Source organism: Lissotriton vulgaris, chromosome 11 (genome assembly GCF_964263255.1).
Source record: "Lissotriton vulgaris chromosome 11, aLisVul1.2, whole genome shotgun sequence".
Lineage (NCBI taxonomy): Eukaryota > Metazoa > Chordata > Amphibia > Caudata > Salamandridae > Lissotriton > Lissotriton vulgaris.
Genome location: NC_141699.1, coordinates 592,855,381 through 592,874,881, shown reverse-complemented (window position 1 = coordinate 592,874,881; position 19,501 = coordinate 592,855,381). Strand labels below are relative to the sequence as shown.

The window sequence follows — 19,501 nt, the reverse complement described above, 5'->3', positions numbered from 1 at the left end:
GTCTTGGGTTGCAAGTGTTATAGTTCAGGGAAGACCTGGTCTGGCAGTACAGACGAGAATGCTCCTATTGGAGCAGGGTCAAGACTGATTTGCTTATAGCTGGGTCCAGACTGAGGTGGCATGGGGTGTAAAATAACGATGCCTTGGAATGTGGCCCGAGTAGTTACCAGAGGCTGAGATTGATTCAAGCATTTCAGCCATCACTTTTTGCATACTGGAATATCTGTGTGAAGCTGTCAAACTTACATTTAAAATAATGACATCATTCCTCCATTTTGCTTGGGTGATATGCAGCTGTAGTGTCTGGTCTTTGCAGGAGGCAGTGCTTCTTTTGGATTCTAGATTGAAAACATAAATAAAGTTATTTGAGGCGGCTGGGTCATAGATTGTCGAAATTGGGACTTCCTGGTAAATTGGAGGTAGGATGGCCGGGGTTTTTTTTTCCCCCGGGTCCTATGATTATGCCTTCTTTTTACTCCATGGACCAGTTGAAGGGTCTTCCCAGGTATGTGTTGGTCTAACAGGTGATAAAGCGCCTAGATGGAGTGACATAGGTCTCCCTGCTGTGTGAAGTTTTCCTTCTTCCGCCAATCTAAATTCTTATGCGCCTGTGTCCGTGCCATGTTAGTAGATCCGGGGGCTGGATGTAGAGGCACACATTGGTGGTTGGCGACTTTCTTTGCACTAGGGTATCGGCAAATGAAGACAAAAAAAGAAAAAAAACACAAAAAAACAGATTGTCGAAATTGTATCTTATTAAAGGATGAAAGGATGAGAGTGGCGGTGTAAATCAATACTTTGAAAACAGAGGAGGATACGAGGGAAACGCTTTGCATGTCAACTGATGTAATAAAACAATAAAATTAGGGCTTATCTTGGTGTGCATGGCAGCAGGATTCCTGCTTCTACTCACACTTCAATCAGTAATCTACAAGCAAGTCCACTCAAATGGATGAAGAAATTAAACTTAGTCCTGATCTAGTTTCCAGGGTACACACGGTTTGGGGCTGCACACTTTCGATGTACTGTCTTCTAAAGGGCCAACTATCCTTGGCAATTGCCTTAAAAGACAACGTTATCTTTTCAGTGGTTCTGTTTCTACTAGACTTATTCCCTACAGGTGGTATCAACCCACGACTGGTTGGACTAAAAACTACCTCTTAAAGATGCTTTTATGTTATAGACATTTGTATAATGGACACTCTGCCACTCGTTTGGCCTAACAGAGCTATTGGAATGTCTGACCTCCAATTGTAGGTGTTCCAAGGCCAGCAGGCACGCCCTTCCTCGGCCTCAGCAGGATTTGCCATGGTGGATGGTGGGAATAATTGCATTCACTGTGTAGGTGGTTCTTGCTGATATTGGTGTCTGGGTTCGGCATTGTATTTGGTCACTGCTAGGGGGACTGGCATGAGCATGGTGGCTCCTTGTGTATAAGTCCCGTCCCAGCATCACAGTGATTTGTCCTCATCCCAAGATGGCGGCGGTGCCCTGCACTTCGTTTCCGAGCCATACAATGCCATACATGCAGCATACAAAAAGAACAGGTAAATAGAACTCCATCTGGCAACTGAATGGGTTCTTTGTGTTCATCACAGTTTACTTCTGGGCTCTCTCCCATCCTTGTATTGTTGTTGTTTTCTCGCATGTCCTTTTAACTTTACTATTTCGATTCTTCTGTGGGGGTTGTGTTTGCTTTCCTTTTCTGACAGCTTCTACCTACTAGCATTATTACTTGTGGAGCCAGGCCAGAATAACATTTACTCAAGACCGATGGCGGTGAGTGCAATAAGCTGTTCCACGCTTGTACTGTACCGCGAATATGTGTTATTGTGACATCTTTTATATAGACTACTGTTCTCTGATTACCAACCTTAGTTTGTCTCCAAGCTCAGAATTCCAATTCTTTTCCTTTCCCTTTCCTTACTCCTAAGTTGCGTCTGTGTACCATTTGCCCATGAGCGCTCATATTCCTAGAAGGTGGGTTTCGCCCTGCACTCTTAGTCCTGGCAGAGAGATTCTAGTGATTTACAAATTTGTTTCTGACGATTCGCTCATGCCAGTTTTGTTTATATGTCAGTTCATCATTGTTGTGAGAGTGTCATGGAGTATGATCTTAAATGTCTGTTTGAATAGGCCTTTGGAGCTTTACCAAGTTGTATATGCATCTTCAAGTTTGCTAGACATGCCCATTCCCCAGCAAATGGATGTGTGAATGTCGGATGGCTGGGACACTTTGAGACTGTGATATGCCACAGTAATGTCTTTGATGGATGTATACTAGATTTCTGTCATGGATTATCACTGAGGGGTGCTTTTCAAGGGGCAGATCTTACACCCCCAACCTGTGTCAGCGGTGGCAGGGTTTTCATGTAGGGGCTTACCTATGAGAGCCATGGGGCAGGTGAATGAATGTAGAGAGATGGAAAAAGAGAACATACAAGTAGACCAGTAGAGGGAAAAATGAGACTAATGGGTACTCTCCTGTCCGGGAAGCGATCCGCAGAGTAAGGCATAGCAGTGGTGTCTATAACAAAAGAGAGATAGATCTGCCATTGGTGATAACTGTCCTGGCTAAATCGAGCAAGGAGTATGTCAGCTCATCAAAGTTTTGACTTTATTGTCCTGTAGCAAGAGAACATTTAGCCTATTACTCCTGTTGCTAATGTGAACTCTGCTCAAGAAAAACCTTTGGGTCAAGTCAGTGGCGTAGCTGGGGGTTCAGGGGGTGCGATGGCGGCGAGCGCAAGGTAGGTTTTCTTTTTAAAAATGTTTTATCCTCTCTTGTCATCTGTCTGGACCCCATATTTTTACTGACTGTGGAACTCTGCACTTTACCTACTTTACCCCTTCTAACCAATGATAAAGTGCTTGTGCTTCCCCTTTCAACATGGTAAAACTGGGATACTCCTAATTGGCATATTTAACCTACCTAAAGGACCTTAATATATGGTACCAAAGTGTCCCAGGGCCTGTAACTTAAATGTCACAAGTAGGCTGCAGCACCCATTGTCACACCCACTACAGTGACAGTGTAATCCTGACTGCAGGACTGCCCTCTGTAGCCTGGCTCTACAGTTTTAAACTGCAAATTCGACCTATTAAGATAACCCCAGTTGACAGGCCCCAAACCTTCCTTTTAAATATTATTTATGTACCCCTAAGCAGTCCTAATACCATAACCCTTAGGCAGGGTGCATGGTATTTAAAAGTAAGAAATGTAAACGTTTACTGTTCCACATGTCCTTACAGGGGAAAAAGGCCCAACGCTATTTTCACTGTATCAAGGCTGGTGGCTCCATAGGAAAACACAGGGTTAACAGCTAATATTGTTAACTTTGGTTTGGAAGCTGCTAGAAAAAGAATTCAAGAACTCCTTTTAATAGGTATTCACAGCCCAATTTAATGGTAAAATCGACTTTTGTATCACTATTAAGAAAAAGGTACTTTTAGAAAGTTGGCCTGCCTGAAGTCCTCAGGAGCTAGTCTGTATTTTGCTCTCCCACTTCTGCCAGCCAGTTTGAATAGATGTGAATGAGGTGTGAACTTCTTCCCAGGACAGGGACAAAAGTCCTTGAGTGTGGTAAGGTGTTTTTTGCTTTGATTACATTTAAAGAGACCTACCCTGTCACAGAATTAGCCAACAACCAGTCTGACACCCTTCTTTTGTTCGCGTATGAGAGTGTGTGCGCACATTTGTTGTCTGCTTGTGCATGTCTGTGCATGTGATGGTGTGTGTGTGCATGTATTTGTGTGTAAGTCCTTGGGTATTTTTGTTCTGGAGCATGTGATTATATGTGTGCTTGTGTTCTTGATAGTTTCTGTATGTGCGTTTGTGCGTGTCTGTGTCTATATGAGAGTGAGTGTATTTGTGTGTGATTGTGCATGTCTGTGCATGTGATGGTGTTTGCGTGTGCATGTATATGGGTGTGTTTGCATTAGAGCATGGGATTTTATGTGTGTTTGTGTTCTTGGATGTTTCTGGCTATGTGCTTGTCTGTGTGCGTCAGTGTGCATTGGAGAGTGTGTGCTCTCATTGGTGGGTGCTTGTGCATGTCTGTGCGTGTGATAGTGTGTGCACGCTGGATCTGTTATTTTGGTCCCCTACACGTTGTTTTACTTCCCTGGGACAACAATTGGACATAGACCAGACCTTGAACCTATCTCCTAACTTGCCTACACATCAGAACTTGGAACCGGCGGAACTTACCCCAGACTGTGGAGACCTAGCGATTTGGCTGATGCCTGGTAGAGCTACCATATAGCTAAAGAAGAGATAGGTTGTGGACTCCCCCTCCCTGACGTCACCTACCCAGCCCGACCTTGGGCATATTTTCCCCTCGTCTCTACGTCCTGTTTTCCTCCTACCCCTTTACCCTATCCCCTTACCCTTCCTGCTCCGTTCACCTTGTCCCCTGTGTTTAGGCTTTCCTGTTTTCAGTTTCTATTTTTGGTAAATTCTGGTGGGGTTTTTTCAGTGTTTTCAATACCTTAAAAAACAGTTGTTGTCAGTGGTTACACATTTTCGCGCCACTAAAAACTACAGAAAAAGTGTTTTTCCGGTGTTTATGGAACGTTTTGCTTTTATTATTGCTTGCTTTCTGCACTTATAGAACATGATATATAGACAAGGTACGTATAGTATATATGAGCTCCAAATAGAGTTTTGCAAATTAAACTTATTGTAACACACCAAACAATACTTCTTCATTGAGTCTTGGTCATGTGCGCTCGCCCTTTCCTTCCCTTGTAAACTTCTGTGAAAAGACCCTCCCAACCTTAGCACTTGAGACAGGCAACTCCAAAACAGCCAGTACACAATTTGCTAACTCTGGCCGCTGACATAGCTTTCCCTGCCAATACTGGTTGCAGTGCCAAAGTCACTAAAGGTGTCGCCCATCCTACTCTCAAGGAGAGGTTTCACATCTACACCAATTATGCTGAACACTTGGCAGACAAGGGTTTTTTTCAAACTCTAGTTTTTTTATTATGTCCACTACAGAAGTTATGTTTTCCTGTAAAATCTAATAATGCCGTTGAGTGCACTTTTTTCAAATCACTATCTTTATGCAACCAAAGATCCTCACATTTCTTGCCTTTGGCACCATCACTCAGCAAACATTCTGTAAACGCTTGCCACAATCATAATATAGCATTCATAACCCCTTGGAGTGAGAACCATCAGCTAAGGGAGACAGTTGAGATGACTCTTTCTTTGATGCCACACAAAACACAAAATTATGAACATTTGCGTTTTAGTTCTGGTGCATAAGGAAACCGTGCACCAGAATGGACTAAAAAGTCAATAGCATCGCTCATTAACCCTGAAGATTGCAAAGATGCTTTCAACATACCATCTAACAAGTGGCAAGGATCTCCTACTGGGAATCACTTCAGCTCAGGTATCAATTTTGACAGGTCATCACATAACTTTTTCATACATGTAGCTGAATCACTGCAAATACAAACAATATCACTCCAATCTTTGTTGAACTTGGAAAGAACATTTTTTGCAGAGCTTTGCAAGTGACACTCCATGTTTTCCACAAGTCTGGTGTCATGTTTTCATCACTATCCCAGGTGCTTGGTGATAGCATTCTTTATACATATACTTGTCACTATACCTTGTGTTAAATGTTTAAAGCCTGAGGTGTTGGCAATTCACCTACTGTCAATACTGACCCACTAGAAACTGTGGGCTGCTGTATTAAGGGTTTTTACCCATTCTCTGTGGGTAAATGTGATTACACATATTAGGAAAGATTCTTATGAAATAAGCCATTTTACCGATCAGTGAAAGAATCAAACGCAGCCAAAATATCAAATGTGATTTTGATATTTCCTGATTCTCTACAATTTATAAAATAATTAAATGAGACCTAAAACATGCTTCTAAACCCTGCATCTTTAGACCAAAGACCACAAAACTGAAAAAAGCTAAAGTATGAAGAAACAATGTTTTAGTGGCATCCCTAAACAACAAAACTCAAGCAGAATAATGTTAGCCCAGGCTTTGTTACTGCTAGCTTGTATAACGTTACATTGTATTGGCCCTGTCAGGACGAAAATAAATGACTCTTTCACTCTCTTTTTCCTTTTTTTGAATGACATTTAGTTTGTGGTTGTGCAGGTGTTTTTTCAGTGTTTATATGTTTTCACTGGTGAGGGCTATTTCTCTGTCAGTGGGGTTTTATCAGTTATTATAGGTTTAAACCTAAAACCCCACAGCCTACCTATGTTCTTTAAATTCTTTTCTTGATACTGATGTAATTTTTAACTGATGTAATTTGCAACATTATTGTCCCTCATGTAAAGCGCTCTGATTCCATTGGGTCTAGCCAGCGCTATATAATAACTCATTAATTAAATATGTTCCCATTTAGTACTCTTTCTCCCTTTGTATACCTCCCCAGCTCCTAGCTCCTATCCACTCTCTCCTGAATCTCTCATCTTGCCTGCTAGTCTGCCTTGCCCACTGTCCTTTGTGCCCTTTGACTAAGCACTCCTTCTCCCCTTGTTGGGGAAAGATCCAATATATATACTCAGGAGTCTCAGTGTACCCGCTGAGAGAGTCCACTGCGCCTAGGGAACCACACACAGCTGAGGTATGGTATGGCACCCCTTGCCAAAGCACTCCCTCTCCCCTTTTTGAGGAAGGATCCAGTATGTAAGCCTTGGAGTCTCAGAGACCCCCCTGAGAGAGTCCACTGGGTAAAGGGAGCCTCTCGCAACAGAGATAGGGAAGTGATACCACTTCCCCTGGGATCACAGCTTACTGGACTTTGGACGTTACTTTGACTCGTCTACCGGTTTGTGTCTCCGTCGCCCTTCCCCTCCTCTTTCCATGCGATGTCCTTCACCCTCCCCTTCTCTTTTCCGCCTTCATTACCTGTCTACTTCCCAGCTCCTTCCCCCTTCCCCTGAAGCTTTCCCCTTGCCAGCTTTTCCTCTTACGTATTTGTGCTTATTGTTTATCGACCTTACAAATTACTATTTTGCCATGCTCTGATAACTGTGTAACCTTTGTAACGATGTAACCTGTAACTATGATCTGATGCTCATGCAAAGCGCTCTGATACCTCTTGGTCTAGCCAGCGATATATAAAACCTTTAAAATAAATAAATAAAAAATAAAATGACAGTGGGCCTCTTGTTGATATCACAGTGTCAGGTCCTGCTGGAGTGTCAAAATCTGCATGACTGGTCTGCTGAGGTTTTTCATTGACACTTGTGGCACATTCAAAGGAGAAAAACAGGATGCATGAACAGATCTTCTGTATCTACTGTCTGTTTGCTGAAAACCCAGCTTGTGTTCGTCCAGATTCTGTCTCAGATTGTTGTGGGTACAGGACCTGCCTTAAACTGGATTTTAGTTTTTGATGTGGGAGGACACTAGGATTACCATAGTACACTCCCCACATACACATCCATTCCCCAGAACCCAAGTTTAGTATTTCCAAACACGTTTGTCATCTTCAAGATGCCCAAAGTGGGTAGGGTTATTTCCAAGAACCTTCACCCCACTAGTTAGGACATCCCCAGGGGGTGTTACCACCCATCCTCTCATGCCAGGCATAAATGTGGCATCTCCACGCATCCACTTAAGTCTCCAGACCCTAATCTGCATTTTGCTTATCCACTTCTGCCAGCCAGTAATTAGCATTTAAAGAGGTGCGAACGAGGTGTGACCTTCTTCCCAGGACATGGACAAAAAGGCTTGGGTGTGGGGAGGTGTTGTTGTGTCCTTGGCAGAATGGCCTTTAGGATGGGCCAAGGAACTTGATTAACTTCAAAGAGGCCTACCATCTTTGAATGCTACTCTCTTTGAAGTCTGATCTTCCACAGATGGAAGATCAATGGAGGGCAGAATCTGCTGTCTGAGACAAGCCCTGAGGACGTGACCTTTTTTGAGGTTAGATACTCACCCCCTCAACTAATGACCCAAGTTCTTACAATCTCCAACCCCTCAGACTATAGCACCCTCTGCTTGTGAGACTCAAGAGAGAGAGCACCCACTACAAACAGTGTATGGAAAAGTAGAAACTTCTTTGCATATTGATGTCACATACAGTTGTTTTCAAAATATCAGTAAACAGTAAAACTTAGGGAAAGCATTGTCTATTAAGTAGGAGTACATCTAGGCAAATGTGTTCATACAGGCACACCAAAACAAGCCCTGGCTGTTGCATGGAATATGCAGTAAAAAGGACAGCGGTGCGAGGCAGGTTTATAGCTACAAGGGGCCCCTTCCTGAGATTCTAGTATTAAATCTCTATGGGGTTTACCTTTATTGGGACTTCAATGTTTCAATCATCCAAATTAAGGTGTAACAAAGTATCATCCTGTAAAAGAGACTCTGTATAAGTACATACCACTTCAGCCATGCAGAAAAACCATCACCTTTGAAGCTGGCTCCTGCAATAGTGCACTTGTACTGACAATCAAGTCAGAGGAAATATCATAGAATGCAAGGTAAAATAGTCACCTTGTGATCTTGAAGAGTGCCAACAGTTAAAGGCATGTTCAGTACCATGTGCCAGCCATCGTCCTGTCTACTTACCTAAGTGTCCAGGTAAAATTGATTAAATTCTAGCCCTCCTAATGAATGAATGGTAGGAATTGTAGAGCTCACAGCTACTGTGAGAGTGTCCCAGCGCTACGCTTAAATGCCCAATAAGGAGCACAGCATTCATTCCTGGAATAGGTAGGTTTTTATTTGTTTGCGGGATATTTTTTTATCAACAATGCATTTGAAGGGAAGTGGAAGATTGTTCCAGTACCTAGCCACCAGGACTGAACATGCAGATCCACCCCACGTTTTCTTTTTTGTGGTGCGAGTGACTAGCAAATGTGCTGATTGTGAGAGAAGGGCTCTTTGAAGGCAGTATCTAAAATGCCTCTTTTGAAGGTAGTGGGGGCTGGTTTTAAAGAAAGCATAGTGGGCTATCATTAGTGCCTTGAAAATTACTCTTTTTTTCACTGGTAGCCAGTGCAGTTGTTTGGGATAATGAGTAAGAGGAGTGTGTTTGGGGAGTTTAAAAAGCAATCGGATGGCCATATTTTGGATTTTTTATAGTCTATGAGTCATATAATCTGGGAGGCCTATGTACAGGACATTTGCGTAGTCCAATCTGGACAGGATCAGTGCCTGCACAAGAATCTTTTGAGCATCCTAAGGGAGGAATTTGAGGAACTTTCTCAGCATTCTCAAGATCCAACAGGCATTTTTTATTACTGCTCTGAGCTGAGGTTTGAATGATAGCTGAGTATCCATTAGTACCCTGTTGTAATGTACCTTTTACTTAATGCACCCTCCCTACAGAAGTTCTCTCCCTGCTGCTCAGCCAGTGATGAGGTCAGATGGAATGTTAATTGTGTTTGGATTGGAAGAGTGAGTCAGTTGGTGTGGATGGGCTGAGCAGTGGAGAGCCTGCTCCTGGTGGGGCACTTTAATGGATCTAACTACATCTGGTCACCTGTAACTTTGAAGAGATCTTAAGAATAAAGTAGAGATCTTATTATCTACTTCACCTGGTCTATGCTTCTTTCTTCTTTGTAACATACCCCTATATTTCTAGCCATTTCAGTGGGGGGTAGGGGGGACTCACTACTGGATGGCCAGGCCCTAACCAATTGGCTAGAGGGTCCGTTCCGAATAGTAGGATCTCAGTTTTGTAGGGATTGCATTGCAGAGAGATGGAATTGAGCCAGACCCTTACTGCTGTGATACAAGCCGAGAATTTTGATTTGGCCTTGTCATCGGTCTTGTTATATGTCAGCAGCAGTTGGGTATCGTTTGCGTAAAAGACTACCTGAAAATCAAAGGTTTCAATAAGATACGGCAAAAGTGTCATATACACATTAATTAGAATGATGCTCAGGGCTGAGCACTGAGGCACTCCATATTTAATGGTTTTAGCTTCTGAGAAGAATGGCTAGAGTCACACAGCTTGTTCTCCATGTTCAAGCAAGGATTTTAACTAGGTCAGAGCCTGTCCTTGAACCCCAATGTGGGAAAAAAGCTAAATTAGTGTGCAGATGTAGTACCCCCAGATAGACTTTCACAACTAACCTAGTGGAAGTGCCTTTATCTGGCATTAGTGGCTCATGTAAGTCTGGGAGGAGGGGTATGGAAAGGGGTGCCGTCTGATATTGATGATTATCTTCCTGCTGAACTACTAGTCAATTTGGCCTCCCAGCCACAGAACACTTAGGCAAGAGTGCCCTAATCAAGAAGTGAGCAAAACAGACTTGCCATCCACCTCTTGTGGACCCGCTAGAAAAGATGAGTCATAGATCCTACAGTGATGGCCTTTGTCTGAAAATGGAGAAGTGAACAGATGTATCCGCCTAAAACTTTGTAAACAGCCGTCTACTTTCAGCAGCAATGCAAACAGAAAAGTGAATCTCCTTCTGTGCGCCGTGAGTGACTTTTAAAATACGTTTTCCAAAGCTCGTACCCTTACTTACAAGCACCTAAATATATGAATACTACCACAAAGTGCTTCCAGGTGGCTAGGTAACATCTTTCACTACTAGAATCGAATTGCCAGTGCACACTGTCTAATGGCAAAATGGTCAAACACTGGATGGTACTTTCCAATGGACAACTGAACAGCAGTATCTTTCATGTCAGTAACTCGGCTATCGATGAGCATTTCCTTACTCCTCTTAGGGTAATGGGGTTGGGGCAAGCGGCAGCATCCTCTCAATTACATCACCCACTACTGACTGGCACATCAGAAGTATACTAAGAGGTCGCGCAGGGGTACAGAAAGAAGGTTGTGCTTCTGGGAGGTGTGTTATTTTCTTTCCATAAATGTTGGGTTAAACTTTATAGCTGTACTTGGTGGAACCCTTTGGAAGGAGTGCCCATGCATGCATGGATGTTAGGAGGGATGCGGCTCCTTAAAGTGCCTTCAACAAAGGCCGGGTATAGGGAGTTTAACCTCACACTCTCAGCAGGCAGATTCTGCAGGTTTATGCGCACCGACTTTCCTTTCTCTTGGGGAGCCTTAACCCAGGAGTTTGTTTGAGGAAGAGCCTGACCACCGCTACATTCAGCATATAGCTGACTTGCAAAATGTTAGCCATGGCATTACATTTCTTGGGATGTCCTAATGCTGGTTATAAATGTAGTGCAAGAATTGAGCAAAGGAGTACTCCATAGCAGGGAAATTATCTAACACTGCCCACCAGTGCCAGCTCATCCACTGTTCATTAGATTTAGTTCCTCTCACCCCCAACCCATCCACCCATGCCAAGCTCTAACACTGCCTTCCAGCGCAAACTCCTGAATCCTACACACTGGTGTTGACTCCTCCAAATGTTCACTAGCACATATTTGCCACAGTTCCTGCTGTTCATATTTTACCCCAGTGCTAGCTCTTCACATTACATCTGACAGCCTGCATAAGTGCTACTGCTGCTGACCACGCCCACTGATGCTTGCTGCTCACACTTCACACCAAAGCAATATTCTCTGGATGCCCTCAGATGTGCTAGAAGCCGCACAGGGGTGTGGACGTTGAGTGCATGTTTAATGTTCATTCGGAGACTGATGATATTGAGTGTGACGTTGACTTTGTACAGTACACGCTGCCTCCTCACCACTTCATCTGTTCTTTTGCAGTAGTTGTCATCCTGCCTGTGAATGGAGTCGGACGGTCTAGTTAAGTTCCTGCTCGTTATGTCCTCCATTTTGGTAGCCCATGTGCCAGGAGCCTACGGTCAGCAAACAGGTGTGTATGCAAACATAAGCCTTCCATGCGCACTATAAGACCATTTCTTTCTAAACCTCCAAGAGTGCTCTGTGTGAACAAAGTATTCATTGCTGTTACACTCACACACACACACACACACACATATATATATATATATATATTTATATATATATATATATATATATATGTATATGTATATGTATATGTATATATATATATGTTATGTATGTGTGTGTGTGTATATATATACACATCTCAATGGAATGGTGCACCATGACAATTAACAGATGACCCATCACAATGCCTTCGGTCTTTTGTATACTGAAGCTAAAGTGAGGATCCTGTAGACCCACGTTGGTTCTCCATTTTAGTTAGCACTTTACAGATTTTAGCAGACTTTGTTTTAGTCCTGTTACCTTTTGCATATTTGATTTTCATGAAATGAGTCTATGAAACACTGTACATGTTGCTAGTTTTTAGAAAGCCTTTCCTGCTTCATAATCTGTACTCTTTGTTCAAGGCTAGGAACACAGAACAAGATATCTTGCTGTTTGCTTTGACAGGTTCTAACATCTAGACACATCAATACATCAGAAATATACCTCTAACACAGTAGTTTTATTATATAAACAGTGCACTGTCCCTTTGTGGGTCAGTGGGGCCACTCCGGCCCTCATGTTCCTGAATTGAATGCTGTATTTGACATGCAGCTCTGCTAACACTGATCTTCCTTCCTGATCCTGCAGAGAGGGATTGCCAATCCAACTCCAGCCAAGTCATCCAGTTATAGGGTCTCAGGCTAACCTAAGAGATTGGGCATAGGGTACACCCACTGAGCTCTCATAGTAGAGGTACTGCTAGGTAGGGAAAGATAGATATTTAGAAATCAAATTGCCATGGTTGGATATTCTTTTCACAATGTTCACAATGCTGGTTACTTTTCTTGGTTTTATCTGCCTAATAACCGCAGCTCATGCTCTCTATTCAGGATTACGATTGTTTTAATAAATGTATTGAAAACTTCCTTTGTATCTTTCTTTTTTTTAAATAGCTTTTTATTGATAGAAACGATACACATTTAGTAATGACAGCCTTTGACATCTTAACTTCACAGCACCAACGTACATGCAACCTCAATAGTTTTCTTTATATGTTTAATCCTTATTACAAATTCGTTATGTCTCTTTTGTTACTTCTTTTTCCATGGTCTTAATAGCTTTTTGTCAGGAACCGCTGTCTTGCCACCGTGATTAGCTGTAAAAGAAGGTTCAAGACTCGATTTGGGGTTAAATCTAGTCCGGGATGCATTTGGTATCCTGTAAGCAAGAAAACTTCACTCACTCAAGATGGCCGCCGCGTTTGCCGTTTAGCGCTCAAGTAGAGTCAGTCTAGGTAATGAGGCAGTCGCGCTGAAATACATCTGCGCACTTCAACTATTCTGCGTGGGGAGAGACAGCTCGTTTTCGCCGCTCCGCGTCAGTAATTCAAGACGGGAGTCGGCAAGCAGTTGAGAGACATTTCATTTTCACCGCTCCGCGTCAGTATTCAAGACGGGAGTTGGCAAGCAGTTTTGAGACAGTTCGTTTTCGCCGCTCCGCGTCGTTCATTCAAGACGGGAGTCGGCAAATAATTTAGAGTTAGATATTGAAATTCCTCAGTCAGGAACAGCCCGAGTCAGTTAAGAGAGAAACTAGTAGTTAAGAACGGTCACTGTTCAGTAGAATAGGTGACTAGTTTGCTCAGCAACATTTCCCCGCTTGTCAGTGCAGTTGGAGTACATGTTTATAAACTATCCTTCAGCTGCATAGTATCTGACTGAGCCCCCACAGAACAACGTCAGGAAGAGTTCCTTGAGCAGCAGAACAGTTTGGAACTGCGACACACTTGGAGAGTTCTTCGGAGGAGTTTGGACTGAAGTAAGACAGACAAGTTTGTACTGAAATTCCCCTACCTTCCTATGGCATTTGCTCTTTCCCTATTTCTTTACTTTCCCTCTTTTCCCTTCCTTGCACCTTTTTGCGCGCTACGGAAGGATTCCTTCTTCTTGGCTTAAGACGCTGGTAAAGCATTTTCTGGAACTCAATTTAGAAGAAATCAATTCCAGCAACTGCACGTAGATCTTCAGGTACAGGAGAGAAAGCAGTAGAATCAAATAGAGCCTTAGTTAATCACTTGAATATTTGGTAATACAAGTCTTCTATTCTACAGATTAAAAGGCTACCTGCAAACGCCAAAATTAATATAGAAGAGCAGCTAATACCTAAAGAGCTACTGGTAGGACAAGTTTTAATTACTACATAGAGTCAGTATAGTAAGGTGGGTTGTTGTCTTATGTTTTCTCCCATCTGTGTATTAGGCACCCCCTGAAGAATAGACTGCAGAGTATCTTCCTCAGAAGTCCAGCAGCCAAGAGGGTGTCAGCAGTGTCAAGGTGTCTCTTCTTTTATTCACTTCCCCTTTTCCCTTCTTCTGGTGAAACTGTTAAGTTAGCGGTGGCACTGGAGGTTGGGAGATTGGGATCAGCATCTATACTGCCCCTGCGGAGAGTTGGAGACTTCTGACAGATTGAAGTGCCCACGAACATTCTTCGCCTGGGCAGTATGGCAGAGGGTTTGGATCTCAAGGTCTTGGGAAGTTTATTAGAGGGGATTCAGAGAGAGATAGGTGCGGTGAGGGAGGAGAATAAAAATTTGAAACAAGAACTAGTGGCCTCCCGTCAGGAAAGTAGAGTATTAGCTCAGAAGCTAGACGGTTTAGCTATGGGTAACCCAGTACAGAGTGTCCCCACTACAAGTACCAATCTTCCCAGCACTGATCCTAAGTCCGTAGCTCAGGTAATCCATTCAGTTTCCCCATTGATTCCGTTGGCTGCCCCGGAAAGATTCTCAGGAGATCTGCAAAAAGCACAGCTTTTTTTAACACAGTGTTCTTTGCACTTCATGTGCCGCCTAACGCTCTTTCCAGATGCTCAGTCCAGGGTGGCCTTCATTTTATCTTATTTGCCTGGGGATGCAGCTAATTGGGCCATGCCTTTGGTCAGTGAAGATGATCCTATTCTTTCTGATTTCGCTAAGTTTAAGGTTGAATTTCTTAGAATCTTTGACAGGAGACGGATATCTCAGGCCACAGACAATGAGCTACTAGAACTTCGCCAAGGATCTAAGGACCTAATTACATATCTTACTCAATTTAACAAACTCATCATAGAAACCAATTGGCCTGAAGAAAAACGAACAGCTCTTTTTTATCGTGGGTTACGAGATGAGTTGAAGGATACCTTAGCTCAGATCCCTAACCGCCCGACCCATTTCACAGACTTGGTTGATTTGGTGCTAGAGTTGGATTTTTGAAACTCTGAACGTAAAGGTGAGCGGAAGAAAGACTGGAGGTTGACGTTTCCACGTTTTGATTGCATGAAGACCGAGAAAGGAATCGCAGGAAACAATGACCCAGAACCAATGCAGATTGGGGCAGTAAGGGTCCCTTGAGTCAGGAAGAAAAGGAACAGAGACGGTTAAAGAAGTTATGTCTGTATTGTGGAGGCTCTGGCCATTTTGTTAGAGAATGCCCCAAGTGACCCAAGGTCCCAGTGAAGGGAAACGGTTCCAGCCATCAGTAGACGGAGTCGCTCTGGTGGTAAAAGAAGATAAGACGGCCCCTGAAGCTCACTTGATTTTGAACACCTTACAGTCAATGATTCCACATGTGATCTTACACATGACAATAAGGTTTAGAGAACACCAGATTCCGGGAGTGGCTATCATGTTGGATTCGGGAGCTACAGGCAATTTTTGTGATATCAAGTATGCTCGTCGAATGGGAATTCTTGCCATACCAAAGGAAAAGAAAGAACCTGTTCGCGCCGTTGATGGAACGAACTTGTCTTCAGGGCCCATCACCAGCCATACTGAAGAGCTTGAATTGATTAAATCCGACGGTCATCGGGAATTTTTACAGTTCAATCTCATAGATGCCCCACAGATCCAGTTAATTTTGGGGCTTCCTTGGTTAACCACCCATAATCCAACAATTGATTGGGAAAGTCGCACAGTCTGTATGCAGTCCAGTTATTGTGAGGAACATTGTTTTGGTTCGAAAGCAAGTTTGGAGGAACCTACGTTAGCGGCCTTACTCTCCTTTGGGGGTCAATCAATTGGAGTCATCCATTCTGGAGAAATTCCTGTGGAATATCAAGATTTGGCATCAGTCTTCAGTGAACAAGAGGCTGAGAATTTACCACCTCATCGTGTTTACGACTGTACCATAGATCTTGAGCCTGGGGCAGTTCTTCCATGCAGTCGGATTTATGCCTTGACAGAAGCAGAGAACCATCATTTCAAGGAATATTTGGATCGCTACCTGGCTAATGGTTTTATTCGACCTTCTCAGTCTCCAGTTTCCTCCCCTTTATTCTTTATACCAAAGAAGCAGGAAGGGAGTTTGAGGACTTGTATTGATTATCGCGCGCTTAACCAGGTGACGATCAAGAATCGTTATCCGCTGCCACTGATTTCGGTTCTCCTTGATCAAATCAAGGAGGCGCAGATCTTCACTAAACTTGATTTGCGTGGTGCTTACCACCTAGTTCGCATGAAAGAGGGGCACGAATGGAAGACGGCATTTAAAACTAAGTTTGGACTTTTTGAATATTGCGTGATGCCCTTCGGATTGTGTAATGCGCCTGCAGTATTTCAACACTTCATCAACGATGTGATGGGCGATTTGATTGACAAGATAGCAATCATTTATTTGGACAACATCTTGATTTACTCTAAAGATCCACAAGATCATTCTCGACATGTCAGAATGATGTTGGAGCGTTTGAGGATGCATAGTTTGTTTGTGAAACTGGAAAAATGCGTCTTTAATGCTACAAGAGTCGAATTTTTGGGATTTGTCATTTCCTCCCAAGGAATTACCATGGATCAGGGAAAGGTGCAAGCGGTGGAGGACTGGCCAGCCCCTCAAAACATTAAAGACATTCAGAGGTTTTTGGGGTTTGCCAATTTCTACAGACGATTCATTCAAGGTTTTTCCCAATTAATTGCACCAATTACTCGTCTCTTACGAAAAGGAGTCAAGTTCGAGTGGTCGAAAGAAGCGGAAAAGGCCTTTCAGGATCTTAAGAACAGATTTGTTACTGCCCCCATCTTACTACATGCAGATCCCGAAGAACCTTTCTTTGTAGAGGCGGATGCCTCTGACCAAGCCATAGGAGGGGTTCTTTCACAAAGACATCGTAGCACTGGACAGCTTCATCCAGTGGCTTATCGCTCTAGAAAATTGACAGCTGCAGAATTGAATTATACAATCGCGGAAAAGGAACTTTTGGCCGTGAAAGATGCTTTCGAAGACTGGCGACACTATTTGTTGGGAGCGAAGCATACTGTCACAGTTTATTCCGATCACAAGAATCTTCAGTTCCTTAAGACGGCCAAGACTCTCACTCCAAGACAGTTACGCTGGTCTCTTTATTTTGCAGATTTCGATTTTGTGATTACCTATCGACCTGGTCCAAAGAATGGTAAGGCGGATGCCTTATCCCGTTTGAACACTGAAGATTGTGAGCATCCAGTAGAACTGCATCCGATCATTCCTGAAGCCCAGATTGTGTGTACTGTTTTTCTGGATAACTTTCAAGAAGAAGTTCGCAAGAGTCTGTCCTTAAAAGAGATTCAAGAGTGGGCTCTTCAAGGTAATGAAAGGCGAATTCATCAGCAGTTACCTTATTTTAAAGAGGCCTTGTATCTTCCTACGGAAACACTTCAACAGAAGGCTTTGCAATGTTGTCACGATCATCCGTTAGCTGGTCATAAAGGAATTTCCAAGACTCTGGATCTGGTGCAGGGATATTTCTGGTGGCCTGGGTTATCCTCTCATGTCAAGCAGTACGTTCAATCTTGTGAATTATGTGCTAGGGGTAAACCTAACAGACAAGCTCCCCATGGATTGTTGCAACCTCTTCCTACTCCTACCCACCCTTGGCATACTATCTTTTTGGATCTAATTGTGGATCTGCCCTTGAGTAAAGGATTTGATACCATTTTGGTGATAGTGGATACTTTCACTAAAATGAGTCATTTTATTCCTCTGTCTGGTATTCCTTCGGCCCCAGAATTAGCACGAGTGTTTGGAGAGAGTATTGTTCGGATTCATGGGGTGCCCAAGGTAATTGTATCAGATCGAGGTCCTCAGTTTATTTCTCATTTCTGGCAGGCTTACCTTAAAGGGTTGGGAATTGAGAGAAGATTATCTACAAGCTCCCATCCAGAGTCTGATGGTCAGACGGAGAGACTCAACCAAGAATTGGAAGAGTACCTCCGGTTGTTCCTTATCGATCAGGGTGGAGATTGGTCAGACAGATTGTGGATGGCGGAATTTGCTTGTAATAATGCGAAGAGTGCTTCCACTGGTTACTCTCCATTTTACTTGAATTTTGGGCGCCATCCTAATCCCTTTCACACCCAAGAAGATTTAGAAGTCCCGGCAGCAAAAACTTTGATCACAAATATAACTGCCCTTCATAAATCAGCAGAACAGAATTTAATTGCAGCAAAGGAGATTTATAAGAGAGATGCAGACCGACACCGTCGGGCGGCACCTCCTTATAAGATAGGAGATCAGGTTTGGCTTTCTACTAAGAATTTACATTTGAAGGGTAATAGAAAGTTTCAACCTCGATTTGTAGGTCCTTATTCTATCAAGCAAGTTTTGGGACCTGTCACAGTGAAATTAGATTTACCAGCTAAAGTGGGAATCCATCCAGTTTTTTATGTGTCTCTACTAAAAAAGACTAAACCACATATGAGATGGAATAGACCGCCAGGACCAGTAGACATTTAGGGACATGCAGAATACGAAGTAAAAGACATTTTGGATTCTAAATTCAGGAGAGGTAAACTTCTGTATTTGATTGATTGGAAGGGTTATGGTCCAGAAGAGAGATCATGGGAACCAGTGTCCAACATTCATGCACCCCAATTGATAAAAAGATTTCATGCACAGAAGCCATTCAAACCCGGACCGATAAATCGGTCTTTGAGAGGGGGTACTGTCAGGAACCGCTGTCTTGCCACCGTGATTAGCTGTAAAAGAAGGTTCAAGACTCGATTTGGGGTTAAATCTAGTCTGGGATGCATTTGGTATCCTGTAAGCAAGAAAGCTTCACTCACTCAAGATGGCCGCCGCGTTGGCCGTTTAGCGCTCAAGTAGAGTCAGTCTAGGTAATGAGGCAGTCGCGCTGAAATACATCTGCGCACTTCAACTATTCTGCGTGAGGAGAGACAGCTCGTTTTCGCCGCTCCGCGTCAGTAATTCAAGACGGGAGTTAGCAAGCAGTTGAGAGACATTTCATTTTCACCGCTCCGCGTCAGTATTCAAGACGGGAGTCGGCAAGCAGTTTTGAGACAGTTCGTTTTCGCCGCTCCGCGTCGTTCATTCAAGACGGGAGTCGGCAAATAATTTAGAGTTAGATATTGAAATTCCTCAGTCAGGAACAGCCCGAGTCAGTTAAGAGAGAAACTAGTAGTTAAGACCGGTCACTGTTCAGTAGAATAGGTGACTAGTTTGCTCAGCAACATTTCCCCGATTGTCAGTGCAGTTGGAGTACATGTTTATAAACTATCCTTCAGCTGCATAGTATCTGACTGAGCCCCCACAGAACAACGTCAGGAAGAGTTCCTTGAGCAGCAGAACAGTTTGGAACTGCGACACACTTGGAGAGTTCTTCGGAGGAGTTTGGACTGAAGTAAGACAGACAAGTTTGTACTGAAATTCCC

General features: G+C 43.3%; 1 protein-coding gene across 1 annotated transcript in view; it reads left to right on the top strand.

Moving 5' to 3' along the window:
• Positions 1 to 19,501, top strand: part of LOC147683193 (uncharacterized) — a 502,788-nt gene that overhangs the window by 19,739 nt on the left and 463,548 nt on the right. Inside the window, exon 2 of the mRNA XM_086942506.1 lies at positions 11,633 to 11,741. Within this exon, the coding sequence (XP_086798632.1) occupies positions 11,654 to 11,741 (88 nt within the window). The 5' untranslated portion in view covers positions 11,633 to 11,653. The remainder of the gene's footprint in view (positions 1 to 11,632; positions 11,742 to 19,501) is intronic.